Source organism: Pongo pygmaeus, chromosome 6, assembly GCF_028885625.2.
Source record: "Pongo pygmaeus isolate AG05252 chromosome 6, NHGRI_mPonPyg2-v2.0_pri, whole genome shotgun sequence".
NCBI lineage: Eukaryota > Metazoa > Chordata > Mammalia > Primates > Hominidae > Pongo > Pongo pygmaeus.
The window spans coordinates 57,760,605-57,785,301 of NC_072379.2; the positions used below are offsets into that span (position 1 = coordinate 57,760,605).

Genomic DNA, 24,697 nt, shown 5'->3' on the forward strand with positions numbered 1-24,697 from the left:
GTCCAGGCGTAAAGCAGGAGGGCCCTGCAAGGATCGTTTACCTTAGGATCTGTGAAGGTTATTATGTATGTGCCCACGAGCAGAGCCTACCCCAGGGGCTCTATTACTGCAGGAGAGTTAATGGGACTGAATCACCAAAATGTGGCAAAGACACTTTCATCTTGGCAGAACCAGTTCTGTGATTTCTTCATGTTCTAGCCCACAGCAGGATGGAGTAAATACGCCCTTCAGACACCTAAAAGGGGGTGGTGCCTCTCCTCAGCTACTAGTCCAACGACGTCAAAACCCAAGCAGCAACCGTCAGACTGGGTTCACCTACCCTCTTCTGATGGCCTTCTGCAGGCAACCTTGTGCTCCCCCAAACTTCCTGTAGAATGCTGGCGGACTCCGTGCTGCCCAAACTTCCCGCAGGGTGGCACCTGGAAGAGCAAGTGACTTAAAAACGAGGAAAGCCAGGCGCGCTCCCACTGCTCAGAAGCGGCTGGTGTACTCGTCTAAAATAAAAAGGTCTCTGTCTGCAAATCCCGTTTGCTAGCCCGGTAATCCTCCCCCGCCCCCGGCCTAGCGTGTCCGACCCGTACAGCTGTTTTTAATCCCTACTTTTCTCACTTGGCATCCCGGGCTCGGGCTGACCAGACGCGGAGCCACTTAGTGTTTCCTCCTCCCCCTGCCGGGGTCTGTCCTCCCTCCGCCGTCTCCTCTTTCTCCGCCTGCGTCCCCGCGGGCAGAGTGTGGGAAGAACGAATTTCCGCCCGGTTTGCTCTCCGCTCGACGACTTGGGTCCCTTCCGGACGCAGCCCGCGTGCTCCCCGAGCTATTGCACCGGAGCAGCCCTCCCCGTCCGGGACCGCGAGCGAGAAGGTGCCGTCTGCGGGGGCCGAGCCGCCGGGGCTCTGCTGCCAAGCCGCGCCCCGAGAAGCTCTTGGAACGGCTCCCGCCTGCAGCTGGGGAATCCACTCGGCTGGGAGAATCCGCGCCAGGGAATCCAGCTCTCCGGACTCAGCTGCAAACAAAAAGCGCCGGGTCTTGCTCCCTCCCCCCGCCCCGCGACGCGCACCCGGAGAAACAGTTTTATACAGAAATGCAACAAGTAGCACCCGGGGTCTGCAGAGCGCCCCGCGCCGCCTGACTTGGCCGGGTGAAGTCCGCTTGCAGAGACCCGGGCCGGCCGCCGGACAAAGGACGGAGGAGGGGCTGGACGGCGCTGCGAAGTCCGAAAGAGGCCATTTAGCGACTCTGGCCAGGCTAAGGGGAATGCAGAGGAGACACAGAGCCGGCGGGCCAAGAGGACGATCCGGCCGCAGCACGCAGGGCGGGAGGCGATGGAGGCTGCCCGCGCCTTGCGCCTCCTGCTCGTGGTGTGCGGCTGCCTCGCGCTCCCGCCGCTGGCCGAGCCCGTGTGCCCGGAGCGCTGCGACTGCCAGCATCCCCAGCATCTCCTGTGCACCAACAGGGGGCTCCGCGTCGTGCCCAAGACCAGCTCGCTGCCGAGCCCCCACGACGTGCTCACCTACAGCCTCGGCGGCAACTTCATAACCAACATCACGGCCTTCGACTTCCACCGTCTGGGGCAGCTCAGACGGCTGGACCTGCAGTACAACCAGATCCGCTCTCTGCACCCCAAGACCTTCGAGAAGCTCTCGCGGCTGGAAGAACTGTACCTGGGGAACAACCTCTTGCAGGCGCTCGCTCCGGGCACGCTGGCCCCGCTGCGCAAGCTGCGCATCCTCTACGCCAACGGGAACGAGATCAGCCGCCTAAGCCGCGGCTCCTTCGAGGGCCTGGAGAGTCTAGTCAAGCTGCGGCTGGACGGGAACGCCCTGGGGGCGCTGCCGGACGCGGTCTTCACCCCCTTGAGCAACCTGCTCTACCTACATCTGGAGTCCAACCGGATCCGCTTTCTGGGCAAGAACGCCTTCGCCCAGCTGGGCAAGCTGCGCTTCCTCAACCTCTCTGCCAACGAGCTACAGCCCTCCCTGCGCCACGCGGCCACCTTCGCACCGCTGCGCTCCCTCTCCTCCCTCATCCTCTCGGCCAACAGCCTGCAGCACCTCGGGCCGCGCGTCTTCCAGCACCTGCCACGTCTCGGCCTGCTCTCGCTCAGGGGCAACCAGCTCACGCACCTCGCGCCTGAGGCCTTTTGGGGCTTGGAGGCCCTGCGCGAACTGCGCCTGGAGGGTAATCGGCTGAGCCAGCTGCCAAGTGCGCTGCTGGAGCCTCTGCACAGCCTGGAGGCGCTGGACCTGAGCGGCAATGAGCTGTCCGCCCTGCACCCGGCCACCTTCGGCCACCTGGGCCGGCTGCGCGAGCTCAGCCTGCGCAACAACGCGCTCAGCGCCCTATCCGGGGACATCTTCGCCGCCAGCCCAGCCCTTTATCGGTTGGATCTAGACGGCAACGGCTGGACCTGCGACTGCCGGCTGCGAGGCCTGAAGCGCTGGATGGGCGACTGGCACTCGCAGGGCCGGCTCCTCACTGTCTTCGTGCAGTGTCGCCACCCCCCGGCCCTGCGAGGCAAATACCTGGATTACCTGGATGACCAGCAGCTGCAAAATGGATCCTGCGCGGATCCCTCGCCCTCAGCTTCCCTGACCGCTGACCGCAGGCGGCGGCCCTTACCCACAGCCGCAGGGGAGGAGATGACGCCACCTGCAGGTCTCGCGGAGGAGCTGCCGCCGCAGCCGCAGCTCCAGCAGCAGGAGCGATTTCTAGCAGGGGTGGCCTGGGATGGGGCCGCCAGGGAGCTGGTAGGCAACCGCAGCGCCCTAAGGCTGAGTCGGCGGGGCCCGGGCCTCCAGCAGCCCAGCCCCTCTGTCGCTGCCGCCGCGGGCCCGGCTCCACAGTCCCTAGACCTTCATGAGAAGCCCCAGCGGGGCCGTCCGACTCGGGCAGATCCCGCCCACGCGGAGCCCACCCCAACGGCCTCTCCTGGCTCTGCGCCATCGCCCGCCGGCGACCCCTGGCAGCGCGCGACGAAGCATCGTCTGGGCACAGAGCACCAGGAGCGTGCCGCCCAGTCCGACGGTGGGGCCGGGCTGCCGCCGCTGGTGTCCGACCCATGCGACTTCAACAAGTTCATTCTGTGCAACCTGACGGTGGAGGCGGTGGGCGCAGACAGCGCCTCGGTGCGCTGGGCCGTGCGCGAGCACCGCAGTCCCCGGCCGCTGGGCGGCGCGCGGTTCCGCCTGCTCTTTGACCGCTTTGGCCAGCAGCCCAAGTTCCACCGCTTCGTCTACCTGCCCGAGAGCAGCGACTCAGCCACGTTGCGCGAGCTGCGCGGGGACACCCCCTACCTCGTGTGCGTGGAGGGCGTGCTTGGGGGCCGTGTCTGCCCTGTGGCTCCCCGGGACCACTGCGCGGGGCTGGTCACCCTGCCGGAGGCCGGGAGCCGGGGCGGCGTCGACTATCAGCTGCTGACCTTGGCCCTGCTGACGGTCAACGCGCTGCTGGTGCTCCTGGCCTTGGCGGCCTGGGCGTCTCGCTGGCTGCGGAGGAAACTGCGGGCTAGGCGGAAGGGCGGGGCCCCGGTCCACGTTCGGCACATGTACTCCACCCGACGGCCCCTGCGCTCCATGGGCACCGGCGTGTCCGCCGACTTCTCGGGATTCCAGTCGCACCGGCCACGCACCACCGTGTGCGCGCTCAGTGAGGCGGACCTCATCGAATTCCCCTGCGACCGTTTCATGGACAGTGCGGGTGGCGGCGCGGGTGGCAGCCTGAGACGGGAGGATCATCTCCTGCAGCGATTTGCCGACTAGGTCCAGGGCATATAGAGACCATCTCATTGGCCCTAAGGAGCCGCCTCTCCGTGAGGCCCACCAGCCCACCTCAGGGGAAGTGCCATTTTGTGCACTTGCCAGAGAGGCCAGTGGGGACAGAGGGCCAATTCGGGCACCATCCCTCAATTCCCAATACTCAAGAAGTAAATGGATGGTACTTGGTGGTCAGAGCCAGAGTAAGGGACAAATGGTGGGATGCTGAGGTCGGAGGTTTCGCTTGGAGGCTTTGACACAGCTATGCAAATGGCTTTTGTAGCACTGCAATGCAGAAGCCAGGCTTTGGGGGTAGAAAAGGGGTGCTTGTGCCCCCAACATGGCCAGAAATATTTGGGTGCATGCTTTTTGTTTGCTCAGTGTCAAACAGAGAAGTTTTGTTTCTATTTAAGGAAGGAACTTATTACCATTACAAAGGAGGCTTGGTCAGGGACTCCACTGGTTTGGTGATCTCTGCCAAGAAGGGGGATGTAAACAGGTGGTAAAGTTTAACACACTCGCCAAGGAATTCGTTTATGTTGGCTGATAGAGCATTCAGGATACCTTAAAGTTTAAATAATAAGAGACGCATTTTTTTTTTTTCAAAAATGTGAAAAGCTCTGACATTTAACGAACTGACCTATAGACTCAAGGACTGTTTTAGTTGGACTGGGCCATTTTATTATGTTCCTTTTAATATTAACAGTACAAGAGCGCTTGCTGACTTCGAGGATAACTAAGATTACATACTTTCTCAGGAGAAGGCTGCATGCAAGACTTCTCTGTCAGGGTTGCTCCTGTGGCTTTTTTAATTTTATTTTTTTAAACCTATATATGGAAAAGGAAATTTCAATGCCGGATTTGATAAAAGAATGTGATGTATATGTAGCTGATGACCCACTGGGGAACACCAGCGTTCCAGTTCACTTACCACATCTGTGACAGTGTGTTTAGATTGGAATAAATGTGATGTGGTACTTCTCATGTTTTTATCAGTGACATGGTTGACTGTGCCCTAATTCTCTTGAGTTGCAGTTAAGCAATGAAGGTAATTTCCTAATAGGGAAGCAAAAGGTGATTGTCAATTGATAGTTTAATGTTTGACCACATTAGTGTCTTTATATGAAATAGTAGAGGGGAAGAAATTATAGAAAACAAATGTGAAAAAAAATACACCAGTGGGTATCTTTTCTACTAAAACCAGAAGATTGTTATGAGTACTTAAACCTCACTGTGAAATAATGATATATTTTGCAATTAATCCCTCCCCAACTGAGTGTCTTACTGTGTTATTAAATCTTATCTTTTAGTTAATAGTTGCAGTATTTCTTTTAAATGTTTTTGTTTTAAACTTAGGGGTAGGATCCTTTATTTGTTCAGTTGTTTCCAACTATTTGGGATACTTTCCCTGCTATTTATGAAGTACATGTTTATCACTAAGTGTAGTGGTTTGGTTTACATTAATAATTTTATGTGTGGTCTAAAAATGCAGTCACTAAGAGAATGTACACTGTAGTTATGTTCACAGTGGTTATGGATTTATTGGCAGTAGAGTACCATGGAGGTCACTGCAATGGTGCTAAGGCTGACAGTGGAATCTTCTGTTTAGGGCCTTAAGCCTCTGAGGGTCCTGGTGACTCAGGGAATCCATCACAGCCCCGGGTCTTTCACCCCAGTTCACTCCTTTTATGTTTGGCCTAGATTGACCCATGCCTGCCCTCTTCTCAACAGCTGAGTAGGGAACCAGCCATCTGAATGAGCTGATCGTTGTTTATGTTCAAATGAGTAAATGTCCAGACCACTTAAACTACAGCTGCTTTTCTGGCAGTCTTGTCTGCGGGGCCAAAACTTAATAAACCACAGGAAATAGACTGTCATTCTTAGTTTGCTGCCAGGGCTTATTTTAGATTCAGAGCATACTGGTACATGAGAGCGGTAGTGTTGTTTGCTCTTATTTTCAACCAGTGAGCTATCTGGCACCTTTTGTGCTCCTGGCTTTTTTCAGTCATAGCACTATTGCATCTCTTAGCTATTTCTTTTGCCCAGCAGGGTAATATTGAGACCCATTGCAAGTATGGACAAGGCCTCTGGTTCTCCTCGCCACTCACCTTCTCAGCCATAGAACATCACTGAAAATGCCTAATGCCTGGATCTGTGTTCTACTTTAGTTTCACTGGGAAGTCTTTCAGTGGGAGATGAATAAATGTTATACATTGTTATGTTCAGTTATGTCAATAAACCCACTTACTAATAGAGATCATTTGTTGGAGTTTCCAAATATTTTATACACTTTCATAATGACGCAATGCAGTTTCCATTTATGGAAATGAAACATAAGCTTGATGTCTTTCTGTCCTTTTTAATGTTTTTTATTTCCATTTTCATAGGTGAATATGGACTTTATTTTTAAGAAAAGGATGTGTGATGTTATGTGCAAAGAAACAATGAAATGGCTGTAAAAGCAGATGGTCAGCCACAGCATGAAAGTGCTGTTGGACACCAGTGACGTCAAGGTGCAGGTGATCGGGTCTCAGCAGGCATTACCTGTTTAAAGAAAACTGATGAAAAGTCAAGCCCTTTGGCTCTCATGGTCAAAAATATGAAGGAATTATCTTGAGCTGGAAGTAATTTTTGATTTTTGCCACTACACAGCTTATGAAAAGATAACATTCCTAAGGAAAAAAGAATAAACTTGGTATGAGTTAGGAGTATTCAGTGAAAGAGCCACTGGCCAGTCTGTAATGTTGTGGGACCTTCAGGTCAACCAATGGGATTACTGCTTCCATAGTGCAGGTGATTTTGCAGGGCTAACAGGTAATAAATAATTAGCATGTGATCAGAACTCCTTCACTAAATTGTCACACACCTGATTGTCACCAAAAGTACAGCAACATATATTAAACTATTAAAAGAGAGAACTGGATTGCCTGTTATTTGTGTTTAACCACTCCCTTCTGTTCTTATAAGACTGGAAGGTAAATGGTGATGAAGCATATTAGTGCTAGAAGTTTATTCCCAATTCCAGACCATGGCCTAGTATCAATATTGTCACCATCCTCAGAGAGTATAGCATCATGAAAGTTGGGAATGATGGTAAGGAAGTGGTGAAGGCACTTAGTCATTAGAGGGTTGCATTCATTCTTTTTACCTAATCTCTACCTCAGCTTCCTCATCAGTTAAAATGAGCAGCCTAAGAATCCTGATTGCATAGTGCTATTGTGAGGCATAAATGGGTAAGTAGCATTCAACAACACCAGCTACACCACAGATGTTCAGTAAATATGAGATGTAGCAGTGGTAGTAGTATTCTTCTTTACACAGGGCAACAAATTGTATGATTAAGAAGTTTCAGGGACAAGGCATTTCTGCTTAAGCCATAACCAATCAGAGGATTCAGATAATGGAATTATGATAACCCTTCTCCTCCTCTTTTTCTAGTTAATTGAAACATTTGTGTGTGTAATTGTTTTGAAAAGTGCCTGTGCATGTCCTTTGCCCACTTTTTAATGGGGTTGTTTGTTTTTCTCTTGTAAATTTAGGTTCCTTACAGATGCTTTGTCAGATGCACAGTTTGCAAATATTTTCTCCCATTCAATGGTAGGTTGTCTGTTGACTCTGTTGATAGTTTCTTTTGCTGTACAGCAGCTCTTAAGTTTAATTAGATCCCACTTGTCAATTTTTGCTTTTGTTGCCGTTGCTTTTGGTGTCTGTCATGAAATCTTTGCCCACGCCTATGTATAGGATGGTATTGCTTAGGTTATCTTCCAGCATTTTATAGTTTTGGGTTTTACATCTCAGTCTTCAATCCATCTTGAGTAGATTTTTATGTATGGTGTAAGGAAGGGGTTCAGTTTCAATCTTCTGCATATGGCTAGCCAGTTATCCCAGCACCATTTATTGAATAGGGAGTCTTTCCCCCCTTGCTTGTTTTTGTCAGCTTTGTCAAAGATCAGATAGTTGTAGATGTGCAGCCTTATTTCTTAGCTCTCTATTGTGTTCCATTAGTCTATGTGCCCATTTTTGTACCAGTGCCATGCTGTTTTGGTTACTGTAGCCTTGCATAGTGCAAAGTCGGGTAACGTGATGCCTCCAGCTTGGTTCTTTTTGCTTAGGATTGCCTTGGCAATTTGCCTTCCCATTAACTTATAGGTAGTATCTTCAAGTGTCCCTTTACTTAGTTTACTTAAAACAATACTTTGCATGCACGAATAGTTTTTTCCCTAGGGACTTCAAGTCACTTCATCCTTTTCAGTCATGTGGCAAATAGTATTATTTTCATTTTGCATGGGGAGACTGAGGTATTTGGAGATTATGCTTAACTATTTTAATTACTGAAATAATTAGGAAAGAACATATAGTTTCCTGATACCTATTTACTTTATCTTAGGGCAGAGTACCTAAATATTCCATTACAACTGTTGGAAAGATTTTTAAGTTATGGGTGGTGAGATTTCTAATTGACACGGAACTGTGAGTGGCTTTATAATTTGGCTGTGAAATGGTATCAGATGCTAGAGGGAAATAAATTGTCATGCCCCAGTATTTCAAGCAACAGCATCTTTCAACTATGTAAATCCACAAAATTTCTTTCAAACTAATGAAAGCTTTATAATGCTAGCTCTGTGCCATAGTTAATGCCGACAGGACAGCCCTGTTGCATATTAAGACCAGCTGTGGCCATGTAGCAGGCTTCACTTTACCAAATTACAGTTTTTTGGTTAAGTAATGCTTACCCCACAGCTGATTTCACACTTGGCTCTTAGTATATGGGTACTGAAGTGTGTGGAAACACACTTCGAATGGTGGCCACCATCCTCTTATTCCATTCTCTCAACTCTCGTGTCCTTCTAAGGATTATTACTTTAGGAAACAAAAATAATTACAAATTAAAACAAATACCCATATTAGCACCTCTCAGTAATAGTTAACATTTTGTAATGTTTGTTTTCAGCCTTAAATGTCTCTATTGACAAATGCCTCTGGTTTCTTTCTCCACACCTTGTCCTCAAAGCCAACTACCATTGTGATTTGGATGTGATTCCTTCTAGTCTATGTTGAAATGCAGTTGATTCTTTTATTCACAGTAAAGTCACCACAAACACTAGATTCGTGAATACTGAACCATTGCTTCTAGGGGAGATACAGCGCTGGGTTCCTGCAAGCCTCTGGTCACATTTTCATCAATCAATATGTAACCTTAATTTATGTGTGTTTCTATTTAAAGACACCTTATGTGATATATATTGTTGGCTAGATGTGGTAGCTCACACCTATAATCCCAGCACTTTGGGAGGCTGAGGCAAGAGGATTGCTTGAGCCCAGGAGTCTGAGACCAGCCTGGCAATATAGTGAGACCCCATCTCTATAAAAAATAAAAAATTAGCCGTGCATGGTGGCATGTGCTTGTAATCCTAGCTACCCAGGAGGCTGAGGTGGGAGAATCGTTCGAGCCTGGGAGGTTGAGACTGCAGTGAAGTATGATGGTGCCGCTGCACTCCAGCCTGGGTGACAGAGTGAGACCCTCTCTCTCTCTTTCTCTCTGTCACATATATGTGTATGTGTGTGTGTGTGTGTGTGCGCGTGCGGGTGCGTGCACGTAGTTGGTTCATTGACACTGAACTCAGCCAACAGCACTATGACTCACGCCTGAATGGAGCTTATCTAACATGCATATTTTCTCCATAAGACACAGCTTCCTGCGCTTGGGAACGCTAACAGCACTTCGGCACTATGCTTGGGGAACCCTCTAAACAGCAAAGTCACCAGCAAAAAGCACAAAAATGGGGAAAACGTGGCATTAAACAGACTAGGAAAAAGACTCTTGTTAACAGCATGAGAGCTGAAACAAAAAGGCAGAACATCAGCTTGTTCAGCCTCAGCTGGGAACCTGAATGGCAGCTCAGATTTTTCGCTGCCCTAAGCATGTCAGCGAATGACCATGACAGTGCTATGGAGTGTTGATTCTAGGGTCACAGACAAATTTTGGTGAGAAAATGAATTCACAAATACATAATCCAAGACTCAGGAAGGTCAGCTGTACTTTTTTTGTTTGTTTCAGACGGAGTCTCGCTCTGTCGCCCAGGCTGGAGTGCAGTGGCACGATCTCGGCTCACTGCAAGCTCCGTCTCCCGGGTTCACGCCATTCTGCCGCCTCAGCCTCCCGAGCAGCTGGGACCACAGGTGCCCGCCACTGTGCCTGGCTAATTTTTTGTATTTTTTAGTAGAGACGGGGTTTCACCGTGGTCTTGGTCTCCTGACCTCGTGATCTACCCGCCTCAGCCTCTCAAAGTGCTGGGATTACAGGCGTGAGACACTGCGCCCCGCCGGTCAGCAGTACTTTTTATCCTCCCAGCTTCTTCTCCTGTGCCCCTTACCCCTATTCCTTTTCTTTTTTATTTTTCTTTTTGAGATGGAATCTTGCTGTGTCACCCAGGCTGGAGTGCAGGGGTGCCATCTTGCTCATTGCAACCTCCGCCTCCCACGTTCAAGCAATTCTCCTGCCTCAGCCTCCTGAGTAGCTGGGATTACAGGCGTGCGCCACCATGCCCGACCGATTTCTGTATTTTTAGTAGAGACAGGGTTTCACCCTGTTGGTCAGGCTGGTCTTGAACTCCTGACCTCAGGTGATCCGCCTGCCGTGGCCTCCCAAAGTGTTGGGATTACAGGCGTGAGCCACTGCACCCGGCCCCCTTTTCTAGATGCCATAAATTACCTTTTATTTTTTTAAACCCCCGTGAGTAATCTTGTCTTTTAAATTGGTAACCACACCTACTTTGGGATTGTTTGATATTTTTTTAGTGATGCTCCTATGAGTTTTGTTGCCTTGCTACGTGTGCACAATTTTTAAAAAATTAATTGGGTGTTTTTTTTTTTTTTTTTTTTTTTGCCGAGTGCGATCTCGGCTCACTGCAACTTCCGCCTCTCGGGTTCAAGTGATTCTCCTGCCTCAGCCTCCAAAGTAGCTGGGATTACAGGCGTGTGCACAGTTATTATTTCTTCTTTGGGGGGGCTTACCAGACATTAAAAATGCAGCTACTCTTGTGTCCTTTCTCCCCTCTACCCACTTACCATTCCCCATTTGTCAGGAAGGGCTCCACAGATGAGAACGGCTAAGTATATTCCCTGACCGCCCTCTGGCCCAGGCTCACCCTTCAGAAGGTGTCAGTCCCTGTATCCTTTTATTTGGAAAGGCTCTTTGACATTCTTTTACTCTATGGCATTCTTTTATTTGCCAAGGAAAAGGGTGACCGGCTCTGAGGAGAACATAGTTTGCTTCTTGGAAGCTCTTATTTGTGTACATTTACTGCCTTCACACTCATTATTTGGTGAAATGGTTTTTTTTTTTTTTTCTATTTCTGTTTTAGCTTCTGAAACACACACACACACACACGCACACACACACACACGGCTTTTTGTTTTTTGTTTGTTGTTTTTGCTTTACACATAATTTGACTAAGGCTGTTCTCCTTCCTCTTTGTTAGTATCACTAATAATTTCTACTTTCTGTTTCTCATTTGGTTCTTCTAAAAAACACATAATTTTAAACTTACCAAAAGAGCTGCAAGAATATTTCAGGAAACTTCTGTATACCCTTTGGCCAGCTTTCCTAATTGTTAATATTTGCCCTGTTTGCTTTCTCATTCTCTCTGTCAACTACTTAAGAATAAACTACAGACATTATAGGTTTTTTTTTTTACCACTAAATATTTCAGTTGTATTTCTAAAGAATAGGACATTGTCTTACATAACCACAGTACAATTATCAGGATCAGAAAATTTAACACTGATAAAATGCCATTATCTAATCCACAATCCATATTCAAATCTATCAACTGTCCTAATAACATTCTTTTTAGCTGTTGCCTCCTGGTGCAATCTAGGATCATGCATTGCATTAGCTATCATATAGCCTCTCTTTCCATTTTCTTTGCTTTGATTTTCTTCTTTCCTTAAGTAAGGTATATTGAGGTGTAGTTTACATACAGTAAAATTTACCCCTTTTGAATGTACAGTTCCATCAGTTTTCACAAATGCGTACAATCATTTAGCCACCACCATAATCAAGATATAGACTATTTCCTTTACCACAAACAGTTCATTTGTGCTCCTTTTAGTCAATTCCCTTCCCCATAAATTCAATCCCTGGTGATCTCAGATTTAATTTCTCTCCCTATGGTTTTTCCTTTTCTAGAATGGCATATACATGGAATCATACAGTATGTAACATTTTGTGTCTGGCTTTTTGAGTAGTATTCCATTGCATGAACATACCCCACATTGTTTATTCATTCACTGGTTCAAATTGGTTTTAAAAATAGATCCATACCTTATGCTGTGAGATATGGATCAAGCAAGCAAGGAAGATTAATGTTTTTCTGTTTTGGTTTTATTTTTTCCATATGAATATATAGTTGTCCAGTACATTTTGTTATATATAAAAGATAACAACCAATTTTTTCAGCATTGAATGACCTCTGCAACTTTGTTGAAAACAATCAATTGGCCCTATATGTGGTCTATTTCTTGAAACTCTATTCGGATCCATTGATTCATATGTCTATTCTTGGTCCAGTACCAAATTGTCTTGATTACATAGGCAGTCTTGAAATCAGGTAGCATAAGTTCTCCAAATTTATTCTTCTTTATCAAAGTTGATTTTGGCCAATTAGCTTTTTGATTCTCCATATAAATTTTATAATTGGCTTGTTATTGCCTGAAGAAAAATGTCTGGTGGGATTGTGATTTTGATCGTATCTTAGTCCATTCAGGCTGCTGTAACAAACTACCATCAACTGAGTGGCTTGCAAACAACAGAATTTTATTTCTCACAGTTCTAGGGGCTGGAGAGTCCAAGACCAAGGCTTGGGCAGATTCAATGTCTGGTAAGGGCCTGCTTCCTAGCAGACAGCTGTCGTCTTGTTCTAACCTCACATGGTGGACAAACCAAAGGAGCTCTCTGGGGCCTCTTTTTATAAGGGTACTAACCCCATTCATGAGGGCTCTCTCCTCATCACCTGATCACCTCCCAAAGGCCCCACCTCCTAAAATACCATCACCTTAGGGGTTAGGATTTCAAGATATAAATTTGGGGAGGGAGGAGACACAAACATTTAGACCAAGGTAGGTTGCATTAAATCTATAAATAAATTGGGAAAGAATTGACATCTTAGCTGACTCTTGATCTGTGAATGCAGTGTGTTTTTCAATTTATTTAGTTCTTTGTAATTTATCTGATAAATGTCTTAAAGTGTTCAGCCAACAAATCTTAAATCAAATATTGTTAGCTCTATAAGTATTTCATGATTTTGATGTTATATAATAACATTGAAAGTATACATGGCACTTTTAGAAAATTTCAGTCTCCAATTGAACATTTTCTAGTATATAGAAATAAGTTGGATTTTATACATTGACCATTAAACTTAGTTCTTGTAGTTTTTTGGTACATTCTTTTGAATATTTCATGCATATAATCACATTATCTGTGATAAAGATAATTTTATTTTTTCATTCCCGTTGGTATGCCCTTTATAAATTTTTCTTGCCTTATTGTACTGGTTAAAAACAGCAACAACTCGGGAGGCTGGGGCAGGAGAATCGCTTGAACCCGGGAGGCAGAGGCTGCAGTGAGCCAAGATCACACCACTGCACTTTAGCGTGGACAACAGAGCAAGACTCCATCTCAAAAAAACAAACAAAAAACCAAAAAAACAGCAACACACTGTTTAATAGCAATAGTAAGAGAAGGCTTCCTTGCCTCACTGCTAATCTTAGGAATAAAGCATTCAATCTTTCACATTAAGTATGATGTCAGCTCAATGTTTTCATGATGCCTTTCATCATATCGAGGAAGTTATAATTTGCTGAGAAGGGATGTTAAATGTTGCCAGTTGCTTTTTCTGCACTATTGAAATGACAGTATGACTTTCCCTCTTTAATCTGTTGATATGGTGAAAATTACATTGATTGATTTTTGAGTTTTGAACCAACCTTGCAACTAGGTGGGACAAATCCCACTTAGTTATGATATATTATCATTTTTATATATTATTGGTTTCAAATTCTTCACATTTTATTAAGGATTTTTGTATTTATGTTCATAATGTATTTGTCTCCAGTTTTCCTTTTTTTTGTAATGTCTGTTTTTGGTTTTGGTTTCAGAGTAATGCTGGCCTCATAAAGTAAGTTGAGAACTGTTTCTTCCAATTCTATTTTCTGGAAGAGCTTCTATAGAACTGGTATTATTTCTTTTCTAAATGTTGATAGGTTTGCCAGTGAAGGCTTCTTTGCTTGAAGTTTTCTTTGTAGAAAGGTTTTTTTCCCCCATGAATTAAATTTATTTAATGGATTTAGGATTCTTCAGATTATCTAATATTCTTGGATGAACTTTAGTAATATGTGGCTTTCAAAGAATTTGTTCATCTCGTCTAAGCTATCAAATTTATTGGCATAAAGCTTGTTGGAATATTTTCTTATTATTATTTTTAATATTACTAGAATCTATAGTAATATCCCCCACTTCCATTCCTGATACTGGAAATTTGTATATTCTCTCTTATCAGCCTTGGTAAACAGTTATCAATTTTATTGTGTCACATACAGATTTGTTTGTCAAATAGCATGTCCATAACCTTTAAAAACTGTTTGTTTTTTAGCAGCATTTATTGTGTATAGTAAAAAAGAATTTTTTTTTAATTTGACAGGCTATGTTTTTTGAGACTTTGTACACATGGACAGGTATTCTTAAATTTGTGTAATGTTTAGGCTAATATATACAAATTAGCACCCAGAAATATGTTTTCTTTATACTTAGCTCTTCTCTTTCCTCAACATTATGTAAAACATGGGGGGAAACCCTTTCCAAATAAAATTAATATGAGACTCCTTTTATAATGAACAGCTCTATAAATCAGATTACATTTAGGTAACATCTAAGAAAGTTCCAGTGAAGGAGAGTAAATAATTGTGTCTGCTTTAGAGCCCTGTAGTTGAGGCTTTTGGTGTCAACTTCAGAACATTATCAATCATGGTATCATGATTTCCCACTTAGACATCTTTCTGAGTATTGCATTTGCTTGGAAAGGAACCCTGTGCTCTTTTTGGCAGCATATATGCTAATTGGAATGATACAGAGAAGATTAGAAAGGAATCCTGTCTTGCAAAAAAACCAATGACTGTCTATTGTGCACATTAAATTTTAAACAAATGCTCAATCTGAAACCAAAATTGGTTGGAGAAGAGGAGCACAGTGAATTAGAGATATGGTAGAACTCTTATTTTGTGAAATAATTCATAGATGCTCCTCTCCTGGCAAGGATTGTGGCAAACTTAATACTATACAATCACCACCAGGTCTCAAAATTGTAGATAGACAAATAAATAGCTCATTGTTTAAAAGAAAATAAAAATGCTTAATTTTAATATTGCCTACATTAAAGGTATTACTGACTTACAATATGGCAAATCTTATAGAAGGGAGAAGCTGTATTTGAGATTTTTATCTTGATTTTATACATGTATTAAGACCAGGCATCATGGCTTACACCTGTAATCCTAGCACTTTGGGAGGCTGAGCTGGGAGTATCGCTTGAGGCCAGGAGTTTGAGACTAGCCTGGGCAATATAGGGAGATCCTGTCTCTACAAAAAATTTTAAAAAAAATGATTAGCCGAGCATGGTGGCACATACCTATAGTCCCAGCTACTCAGGAGGCTGAGGCGGGAGGATTGCTTGTGCCTGGGAGGTTAGAGGCTGCAGTGCAGAGAGCTGTGATCACACCACTGCACTCCAGCCTGGGCAACAGAGCCAGACCATCTCTGTCTCTCTGTCTCTCTGTCTCTGTGTGTGTGTGTATGTATATATATATACATATATATATACATACACACATACACATATATATGTGTGTGTATGTGTATATATATATACATACACACATACACATATATATACATGCATACATACACATGTATTATTTATGTAAGACTCATTAAGCATAAACTACTTCAAGGCATAGGGTATTTTGTTTATTTAATTTAGCAGACCTTTATAAGCATGTATTTTGTGTCAGGCATGATTTTAAGAGCTATTCCTACACTAATTCATTCAGTTCCCATAATATCTACCCTCTGAGGTAGGTACTGTTACTTTCTCAGATGAGAGAGGAGGAGACTGAGGCACAGAGAAGTTATGTGTCTTGATGGAGGTCTCTGAGTGGGGAGCTGTTGGAGCTGGATTTGAAGTGACACTGGCTGGCTCCAGAGTCCTTGCTGTCAATCCTGATAACTTTTGTCACCTCATGTGTACACATGATGACTTATAAAAATCAAGGGATTGTTCTTAGGGTGCATGGTGAAGATTTTTTCCCTCCCGTGTAATGCTAAAACCCATGCTTTAGTTCTAACCAATTTGGCCTTTTTTTTCCCACCTATTTCTCTTAATTTATGTAACACATGTATGGGGCGCTATCCAGTGTTATATTATTTATACTTAAATATTTAATGAAGGACATGCAGTTCATCTTGCAGCCATAAATACTTCACTGTCTTGACATGTAGGGTTAGTTCTTTCCACTGGTTTGTGAGCTCCCTAAGGACAATCATTCTATCTTATATTTCTCTTTGTGTCTCCACAGGGCCTGGCTGGCTTTGAATAGAATTCCTGGGTACCTGCTTATTGATGGGTGCTGCAATACAGCTGTTTAGTCCTTTCCCACTGAGACACACATGCCAGACACTGTTCATAAAAGTGATATTCATTCATGTGTTGGGGCAAGTCATTTACTAGCTGTAATTTCACCCAAATATACATTTATATAGTCATGGTTAAAAATGGACAGATACTGTAAGATGGTACATTCGACTGGAAGCACAGTACTTTTTCTATCTTTAATGTAGAAATATAGTTTTCAAAAATGAGCATTTGGATAATTTAGTACAGGTTTCTCCCCTTAGTGCACTATTTGTAGATTTCATATTGCATATAATAAATCTGGGATTATGTCTTATTTATGTCCTATCACCTAGCATAGTGCATTTCACATAGTAGGTTCTCAATACATGCCAGTAGAATTTTTGAAACCTTGGTAAAGCATTAGTCCTCTTACAAAGGGAGTGACAGTAGGAGAAATTTTTCATCAAACATCTTTGGATCTACTGAGTCTGAGTTTTTGCTTTATAGGACATGGAACAAGATATTTGCTTTATAGGACAAGTGCATCAGTGCATGCACACTGATGACTTATTTTTCACCTTGTCCCCGTTCTTGAGTAACTTCTTCCCCCACAAAATCATGACTGAGACAAAAAAAATCCAAGGCATAGCAATAATTTATGAATTTCTTTCTGCACCAGAAAGACATAAGACAAGTGTTTTTGTGAGATAAGGAACATTTCAGCAACACTGTGAGGCATGAATTAAGGTATAAGCAACTGGTTCCACCAGGTGAATGATTATCTGCAGTTGCCAGAGTGAGCTGTCTCAATGGCTGATGAAGCTGCTGACCTTGACATATTTATCATCATTACTCCAGGGGACAGACACCAATATCTCTATTCTTGTGCATACATTGCCAGAAAAGGAGGCACAGTCCAGTGGAAAAGAATGTATGTGTATAGGTGTGTGGTGTTTGTGTGTCTGTGTGTGAGAGAGACAGAGAGTGAGAGAGAGAGAAAGACAGAGTATTTGATTCTTACATCTTCCTTCCTCTTTTAATTTTTTTCTATTTTTACTGAAAAGGGAAAATGGCATTAGGCTCTCCTCTAAAAGATCAGATTCACAATAGCTCCTCAGTCTGCAAGACTTCAAGGGGCATAGTTTTTCCTTATAAGGGAGCCGAGTAAGGCTGCAAAAAATAGACAATCTGTGTTATCATCTCTCGGGCTAAGATTGCCGGATTGCCATCTGATTAGAGGAGGCCAGAGTGAGGGATGTGACCCTGGATAATGCTGGTGCTGTGTCCTCCCCTCACCCCAGGATGGTTCTGATTGCTTTCTGGCCTGGAGTTTGAAATCTGTTCCACTGTCCCATGCCTCTGGCCTGGCTTTCCGTGTTTTGCTGGCATTCTTGGGTGTCACTTGGCTTGTGGGCACATCACCCTGATCTCTGCCTTCACCTTCACTTGGTGTCCTCCTGGTGGGACTATCTGTGCCTAAATTTCCCCTTTTTATAAGGACACCAGTCACATTAGATTAGGGGCCCACCTCATTCCAATATGACCTCATCTAAACGAATTATATCCGCAACAACACTATTTCCAAATAAGACTGCATTCTGAGCCACTGGGGGCTAAGACTTCAGCATGCAAATTGTAGGGAAGACGCAATTTAACACATAGCAGCATGCAATCCATTGATGGTAATTCACTTGGGAGCTTTTTCTTCATTATGAATTTAACAAGAAAGAGGCAGGAAAACGCAGAGGAAATGGTGGAACAGTCAATCTTTTCTGACAAAGGATCTGGATGTGGAAACATGAGGCCTGGGGAATGGAGCATAGGCCTCCTACTCATCAGAACAGTCACCTACTGTCAGAGGACCCTGAGGGTATCTGAGCTGAAATATGATGTATGGGTCAAAGAGCGCCTAAGGCTCCAAAGCTTTTTGCACACTCCCAGTGGCATGTGAATTTTAGCTGCCCAGGCAAAATTACTCGAAATCTTTGGCCTTATGCCTTTAGAAATCTGAAGGTGCTCACCTAAGAGGCCTGCCTTCTCTCCTGTGTTCTCAAATATGGAGGGGTACTGCTTGGGAAGGAGCAGCTCCTTTGTAAGCGTCCGGTCTTCTCAGCCACTTGACTTCCTAATAGTACCGTGTTTTAAAAATAAATTTCCTATTTCCTTAACAAATATCAAAATAGAATGAAATTCAGCCAAGACTGCGTGCCGGGAGCTTTGTTAGACGCTTGTATGTCTAATCTCAGTTCTCACAGAAGCCAACAGTATGCCTATTTCCATTTCCAGATGAAGCCGCAAGGCTCGGCGTTCAGTGGCTTGCCCTGGGGGCTCAGAGGAGGCGAGCGACAGCCCAATCCTATCCACTTTGTATTTGGGTGTCAATTTTTGAAGGACGCAGATTGCTTTTTAAAAAATCTTAAATATCACATTGAGATAAGAAGTCATTTTACCCTGTTGAGCCTCTCATGTAAAATGAGGAGTCTGGATTTAGATGATCTCTATGTGCCTGTGCAGCCCTAAAACGCATCTAAAATTATGATTTTTATTTTCCTGTTTTGGATGTAAGAAGGAGAGGATGTAGGCTGTCCATCTCCTTTTTTTTTTTTTTAAGATGGAATTTTTAACATCTCATCATGGAATTTCCTGGATCTCAACCAAGTATGCACATCCCCGTCTCCCAGAAGCTCATCTATTTTTGACTGCAATAGAATTAGAATCTGGTCATTTGGGGGGCAATCCCTTTGGATGGGTATTTTTATTTTCTCTTCTTCAAATATATATTTCTTTTCTCTTCTTCAAATATCCTTGTGCTCCTATTGCTTCCACAGATGTTCAGAGCTGGCCACACACAGCCTCATTTGCACTTGGCTGACAGGCAGTAGCCTGTTGCACTGGCCAGAGAAACACTACACCTTTCTCTGCTGAGACCGGATTCTGCTCTGGGCACCTCTCCTGTGGAGCAAAGGGGGCCAACCAACAGGCTTTGACTGATTTATTTCAGGAAGACTCGCTTGTTGATGGATATGGTAATCATGACAGTAAAATTCAATTACTGTATCCCTGAGGACCGTAGCAAGCAATAATAAATTAGGGAACATAAGCTTTGGAGTATCCGAACTGAAATTATAATGGGAATATTGAAAAACAAACAAACAAAAATCCAAAGCATTCATTTATAGATGCTGCAGTTTTCCCTACCAAAAATTAGTTCAATAATAGATGCTGCAGTTTTCCCCACCAAAAATTAGTTCATCAACTAACCCTTTGTTCTTGTCATAAAAGAATATGCCTTAGACACAGCCAAGAACATTTTATCTTAATTACTTAGTATTGTTGTAGCTCCCAGAGCACCCCTGCCTTTGGGTAATGGTACACAGGGAGGAAGAAGCCGTCTGGAAGGGCCTCCCAAGGCCACCGCACTAATCCATGCTGGGCTCACACACACTCGCTGCTCCTGGCCTTGGGTTTCAGGTTGCCATCCAGGGCTGAGGTTTGAATGGAAGTTGTCATCTCAGAAGGTCTGCCTAGAACTGAACCACTGACATCCATCAGGAATGTCAAGTCGCGCATTGTCTCATTAACTCGAGCCAGCTTTCCTGCTATCAGATCCTTTTTCATTCCTGGCCTTTCCACCCTGTCTTTCTTCCTTTGCATAACAGTTTATGGCTTCTCCTGTTTGTGCCTTCAGCCTGTGAGTTGTGCATGCGTCTCCTCTATGCCCTAAGTAGAACTTGCAGAATTAGCTGACATTTCTTGTCCAACATAAATTTTAAGTGCTTGAAGGGAGAAAGAACATTCAGGCAGTCTTGTTATATCTGCAGACTCTATGGTCTATCCCCAGATAATTTTAAAGTTAAAATGGTTTGTCATGAATGTCTTCCTTCACTTTATCTTCTTTCTCATCTGGATCCCAACATTCAAGTAAATAACACAGAACTGATAACCAGGGGAGATATGAAGAAGATGACAGAGGACCTAAAAGTATTTTCTGAATCAGTAGCAGGAATTTTCCACCAGTAATAAATGTCTTTTGGGGTATCCACTAAGACCAAGCCTGTTTCTTGGAAAGTTGCTACCCTCTACCCACAAGTACATGAAGGACTGTAAGCCTGGAACATACTTGGTTTACGTGGCCAGATGGAAATGGCCAAATCCTGACCCAGGCTGAGTACCATAGAATTTTTCTCCCAGAAGTTGAAATGTTATCCAGTTAATTGGTTTGCTAGAGTTTGGAGATGGCAGGGCTCTGGAGTTTGGGGCCATTATTTTTAGCTATATGAACAGTGCCATGTGCACAGGAAAGGGAGAGGGTGGTTTTGTAATGAAGCGGAAGTGTCAAGAGAAACAGAGAACAGAGATGGTCCAGACATGGGCAAGTCACTGCCTTGGTTCTGGTGACTGTCACATTCTGCTTCTAGAATGTTTGTGAGGCTGGCTGCACTCCATTGCCTACCCTTAGGTTTTCCCAGTAAATTCTCTTTTTTTGCTTTGGTTGGTCTCAGTAGGAAGTTTTGCTATTTGTTTGTTTTCTTTTTTTTTAACTGGCAAAAGAGCCTTGAGATGTTATGAGACCATCTAACACTGTCTTGGACTTGGATGGCGTTTGAGGACAGGGGCAGGAAGGGCTCTGGCATGGTACTTTGAACAGTAGTACTGTAGTCGTGGTAGTAGGTCCCACCAGCTCTGTGTTAAATGGGTGGTTAGAGTAGGCCTGGCAGTGAGTGTGACCTTGCTGGAGAGGGTTACTGTCCTTTGGTAGAGGAAAATCCCCCATTTCACCCTCTGTCCCTGCTCCCGTGCTGGTGTACACTCTCTCTTTAAGCCCTTGTCCCCAGCACTGCACCTCAGTCCTCAAACCTTCATTACCTCTTCACTATTTTGCCTTTTAGCCAATGCCTCTACTATGCCCATCTTCCTAGGACCTTAAACATTTTTCTAAGATGTTCACAAATGATGAAAACTTATAAATTATTTCATTTGGGCAAGGGAACTGACAATTCATGGCAGCATACTTTAGGACTTGCCAAGATTAGGGGTGATTCTTTCCATTACAATGAGACGGAAGCTTCAGGACATCAAGAGACGAAAAGCAGCCAGAGGAACTTACTGTCCCTTTATTTCCCATGAAACACAATGCTGCGCAGTGCTCATATTGTGCCCACACTGCTTCCTGTGCTTCGCCAAAGCAGGGATTTCATCCAGCGTCCCAGCTGTTCTGGAGCCTGTGCTGGGGTGGCTGGCTGGGAACTGGGGACACAGAAGGGTGTTGCTTTCATGCCACAGCCGTGCTTGGGCCCTCTGCACAGGCAATCAGTGACTCCCTCAGGGTAGAAGCTTGTGGGAATGTCCAGTCTAACTCTGTCCTCATTTGGCCCATGAAGAGCAAATGTCCACTATCAGAAAATGAACAAGCAAATACAACCTCCAAATAAAGGGGGACTTGCAGAGGAGATTGTAGTTCCAACTCCCTTGATGTTAGCTATCTTCTGGAAAAAGGGCATGAGACTTAGTGTAACTTGTTTAAGAACCATGGTCACAATTTATTAGCCTCTTCTGTTCTTCTTAGAGGGGAAAAATCAGAATATAAGGTGTTCAGGCCTACTATTACACAAACCCAAGTATGCCCAGCCCTGTACTAGGCATCTTGCAGCACCTTATTTAGATGTCATAGTGGTCCGACAGGAAGACATTATTACTACTAATTTTCTAGCAAGTTATGTAACATGCTGAAATAATCACCCACCTGGTAAGTAATTGACATGGAATGTGGACCTGAGTTTAGTTGATGCCTAAAACTATGCTAATTCCACTGCAGTGTCATTCGGTATTTCTTAAGCTTGTCTGATAGGACACTCAGGGTGAGGTGAGCACTTGTTAAAAATCTGATCCTGGGTCGTGTTGCAGATCTAAGACATGAGAATCTTTTAGAAATGGGTACAGGAATTTGCTCCAGGTGAATCTCATCAGGCAAGTTAGATAAATGCTGCTGTAATGCCTTAAAAAAAAAAAAAAAAACAAAGTAATTCTTAGTGAGGTGTACGCTAAGAAAGTCTTTTTTCTTTTTCATAAACTTTTTATTTTGGAATAACTTTAGATTCGCACATAAGTTTCAAAAATAATACAATTTCCATATGCTTCATCTCACCTAATTCACCCTAATGTTAACCTCTTAAAAAACCATGGTACATTTGTCACAACATCGACAAATTACTATTAACTTCACTCCAGACTTTATTCAGCTCCCACCTATATTTACCCTAATGCCCATTTACTGTCCCAGGATTCAATCCAGGGTACCACAGTGTGTTTAACAAAGAGACTTTTGGTAATATATATGTTCTGAACTAAAGCTAATCGTGAGTATATCTAACGGCATAGCAATTGCACTCCTGTATGTATTCGTAGCAAATGGCATGTATGAAAATGTTTACAGTAGCAGCCTTCAATGCAGGTAAAACCTAGACACAACCCATTCATAACAGAATAGATAAATAAAATGTATATTCATGCAATGGAATATTGTGTAGAGACGAGAAGGAATAAACTATTGCTACTTATAATAATGAGGATGAATCTTGCAAACACGATGTTGTGGATATGATGCAATGCAAGAAAGAGCACACACTCTAGGCTTCCACTTACAAAAAATTAAGACAGGCAAAACTAAACTATGCTATTTGAAGTCAGAACACCTTTGGGAGGGGTGGTGACTGACACGGGCAAGAGATTTTGGAGTGCCGGAATGTTCTATTTCTTGAGCTGGATGCTGGTGCCATAGGTGCGTTCACTTTGTGAAAATTCATCAAACTGTGCACTTCAATATTTGTGCAGTTTTCTGTATATGTTTTATTCTTCTTTAAAATTCATTAAACACACACTGAAGTGTTTCTATGGAAAAGCAGCACGGTGGGTTTGGGACGGCAGCTTTCATTTATATCTGAAAACAAATTAGCTTCATGCAGCAAATTGGATACAACTGACTGTGCATTCACCCTGCACTAGGAAACAAGCATGGCTTCTTGGCTAGTTAACAGACACCAGGGCATCCTCCTCCACTCAGAAATGTTCATTGCCATGTGCTTTTAGGGTAGGGTGTGACTTTTACAATAAAGAGGTTTGCCAGCTGGTGGTGTGACATGCATCTTTCCTCGTGGAGTGAGGCTATGCTGCTGGGACACATGGAGAGACATGCTGTCCACAGGCATGAGGAGCAGCCTTTCATGTGCATAGGTGACTGCCAGAAGCAGGGTGCAGGCCGCCCTTCTTGTCCTGGTGAGAGCTGTGACATCAGGTAGGACACATCACCAAGGACTGGGCATAGTAAGTAGGTGGTCAGATCAAACATCACCTCATAACCCCTCCCTGTCCCAACAGTCTCTGTCACCACTATCCTCTCTTCCTCTGCCCGCCCCACCCTCAGCCAGCCTTACACAGCATCAGCTCCTCCAACCACTAGCTCCACTATCTCTGTTTCTAAATCCCACCCCGGCCCCAACTCCCTCTCATTTAGAGCCCTCTTGTGTCTTTTCTGAAATTTTCCAGTTGTTTCCCAATGCTTCCCTCTACCTGCCTGCTATCTAGAGGTATAAAAGTGGTCCTTTCAAAAACTGAAATGTGCTTCTTTGGATTCTGGGATTAAACTCCATTATCTCCATAGCTGTGAAGACAAAGCTTGCCCCCTTGTACTAGCTATGGTCTGGATGTGTCTCCCAAATTCATATGTTGAAACTTAACTGCCAATGTGATAGTATAAAGAGGTGGGGTCTTTAGAAGGTGCAAAGCCCTCACGAATGGGATTAGCAACCTTATAAAAGAGGTTGAAGGGAGCTCCCAGGACATTTTTGCCCTTCTGTCATATGAGGACACAGCATTTGAGGCACCAATTTGGATGCACAGAGCAGCCCTCATCAGACACCAACCTGCTGGTGCTTTGACTTTGGACTTCCCAGCCCCCAGAACTGTGAGAAACAAGTTTCTATTATTTATAAATTACCCAGTCTCAGGTATTTGGTTATAGTAGTACAAATGAACTAAGATAGTACTCAGGTCCTATATGCTCTTTCTGGAATGTTCTCCCCTTAGCCACCAACAAGGCTTGTTCTCTTGCCTCCTATAGAACATGTTTCAAATGTTCAAACTAAAATGCAACCTCCTTATCCCCCTCCTCATGGGTGTATTTGGCCTTAGTCCTTGTCATATAATATATGCTGTGCTTCACCTGTCTTCTCTGTTTTTTCCTTCAACTTCAGGACCTTGTTCCACTCTGTGCCAGTG

The 24,697-nt window shown here is 44.3% G+C and overlaps 1 protein-coding gene across 1 annotated transcript; it reads left to right on the top strand.

Annotated features, from left to right (window-relative positions):
* The first annotated feature begins 590 nt into the window (after window positions 1-590).
* Window positions 591-6,012, top strand: TRIL (TLR4 interactor with leucine rich repeats). The gene has a single exon (XM_054494675.2). It carries the CDS (start codon window positions 1,323-1,325, stop codon window positions 3,756-3,758), a length of 2,436 nt encoding a protein of 811 aa, XP_054350650.1. The 5' UTR covers window positions 591-1,322; the 3' UTR covers window positions 3,759-6,012.
* The last annotated feature ends 18,685 nt before the right edge of the window (window positions 6,013-24,697 follow it).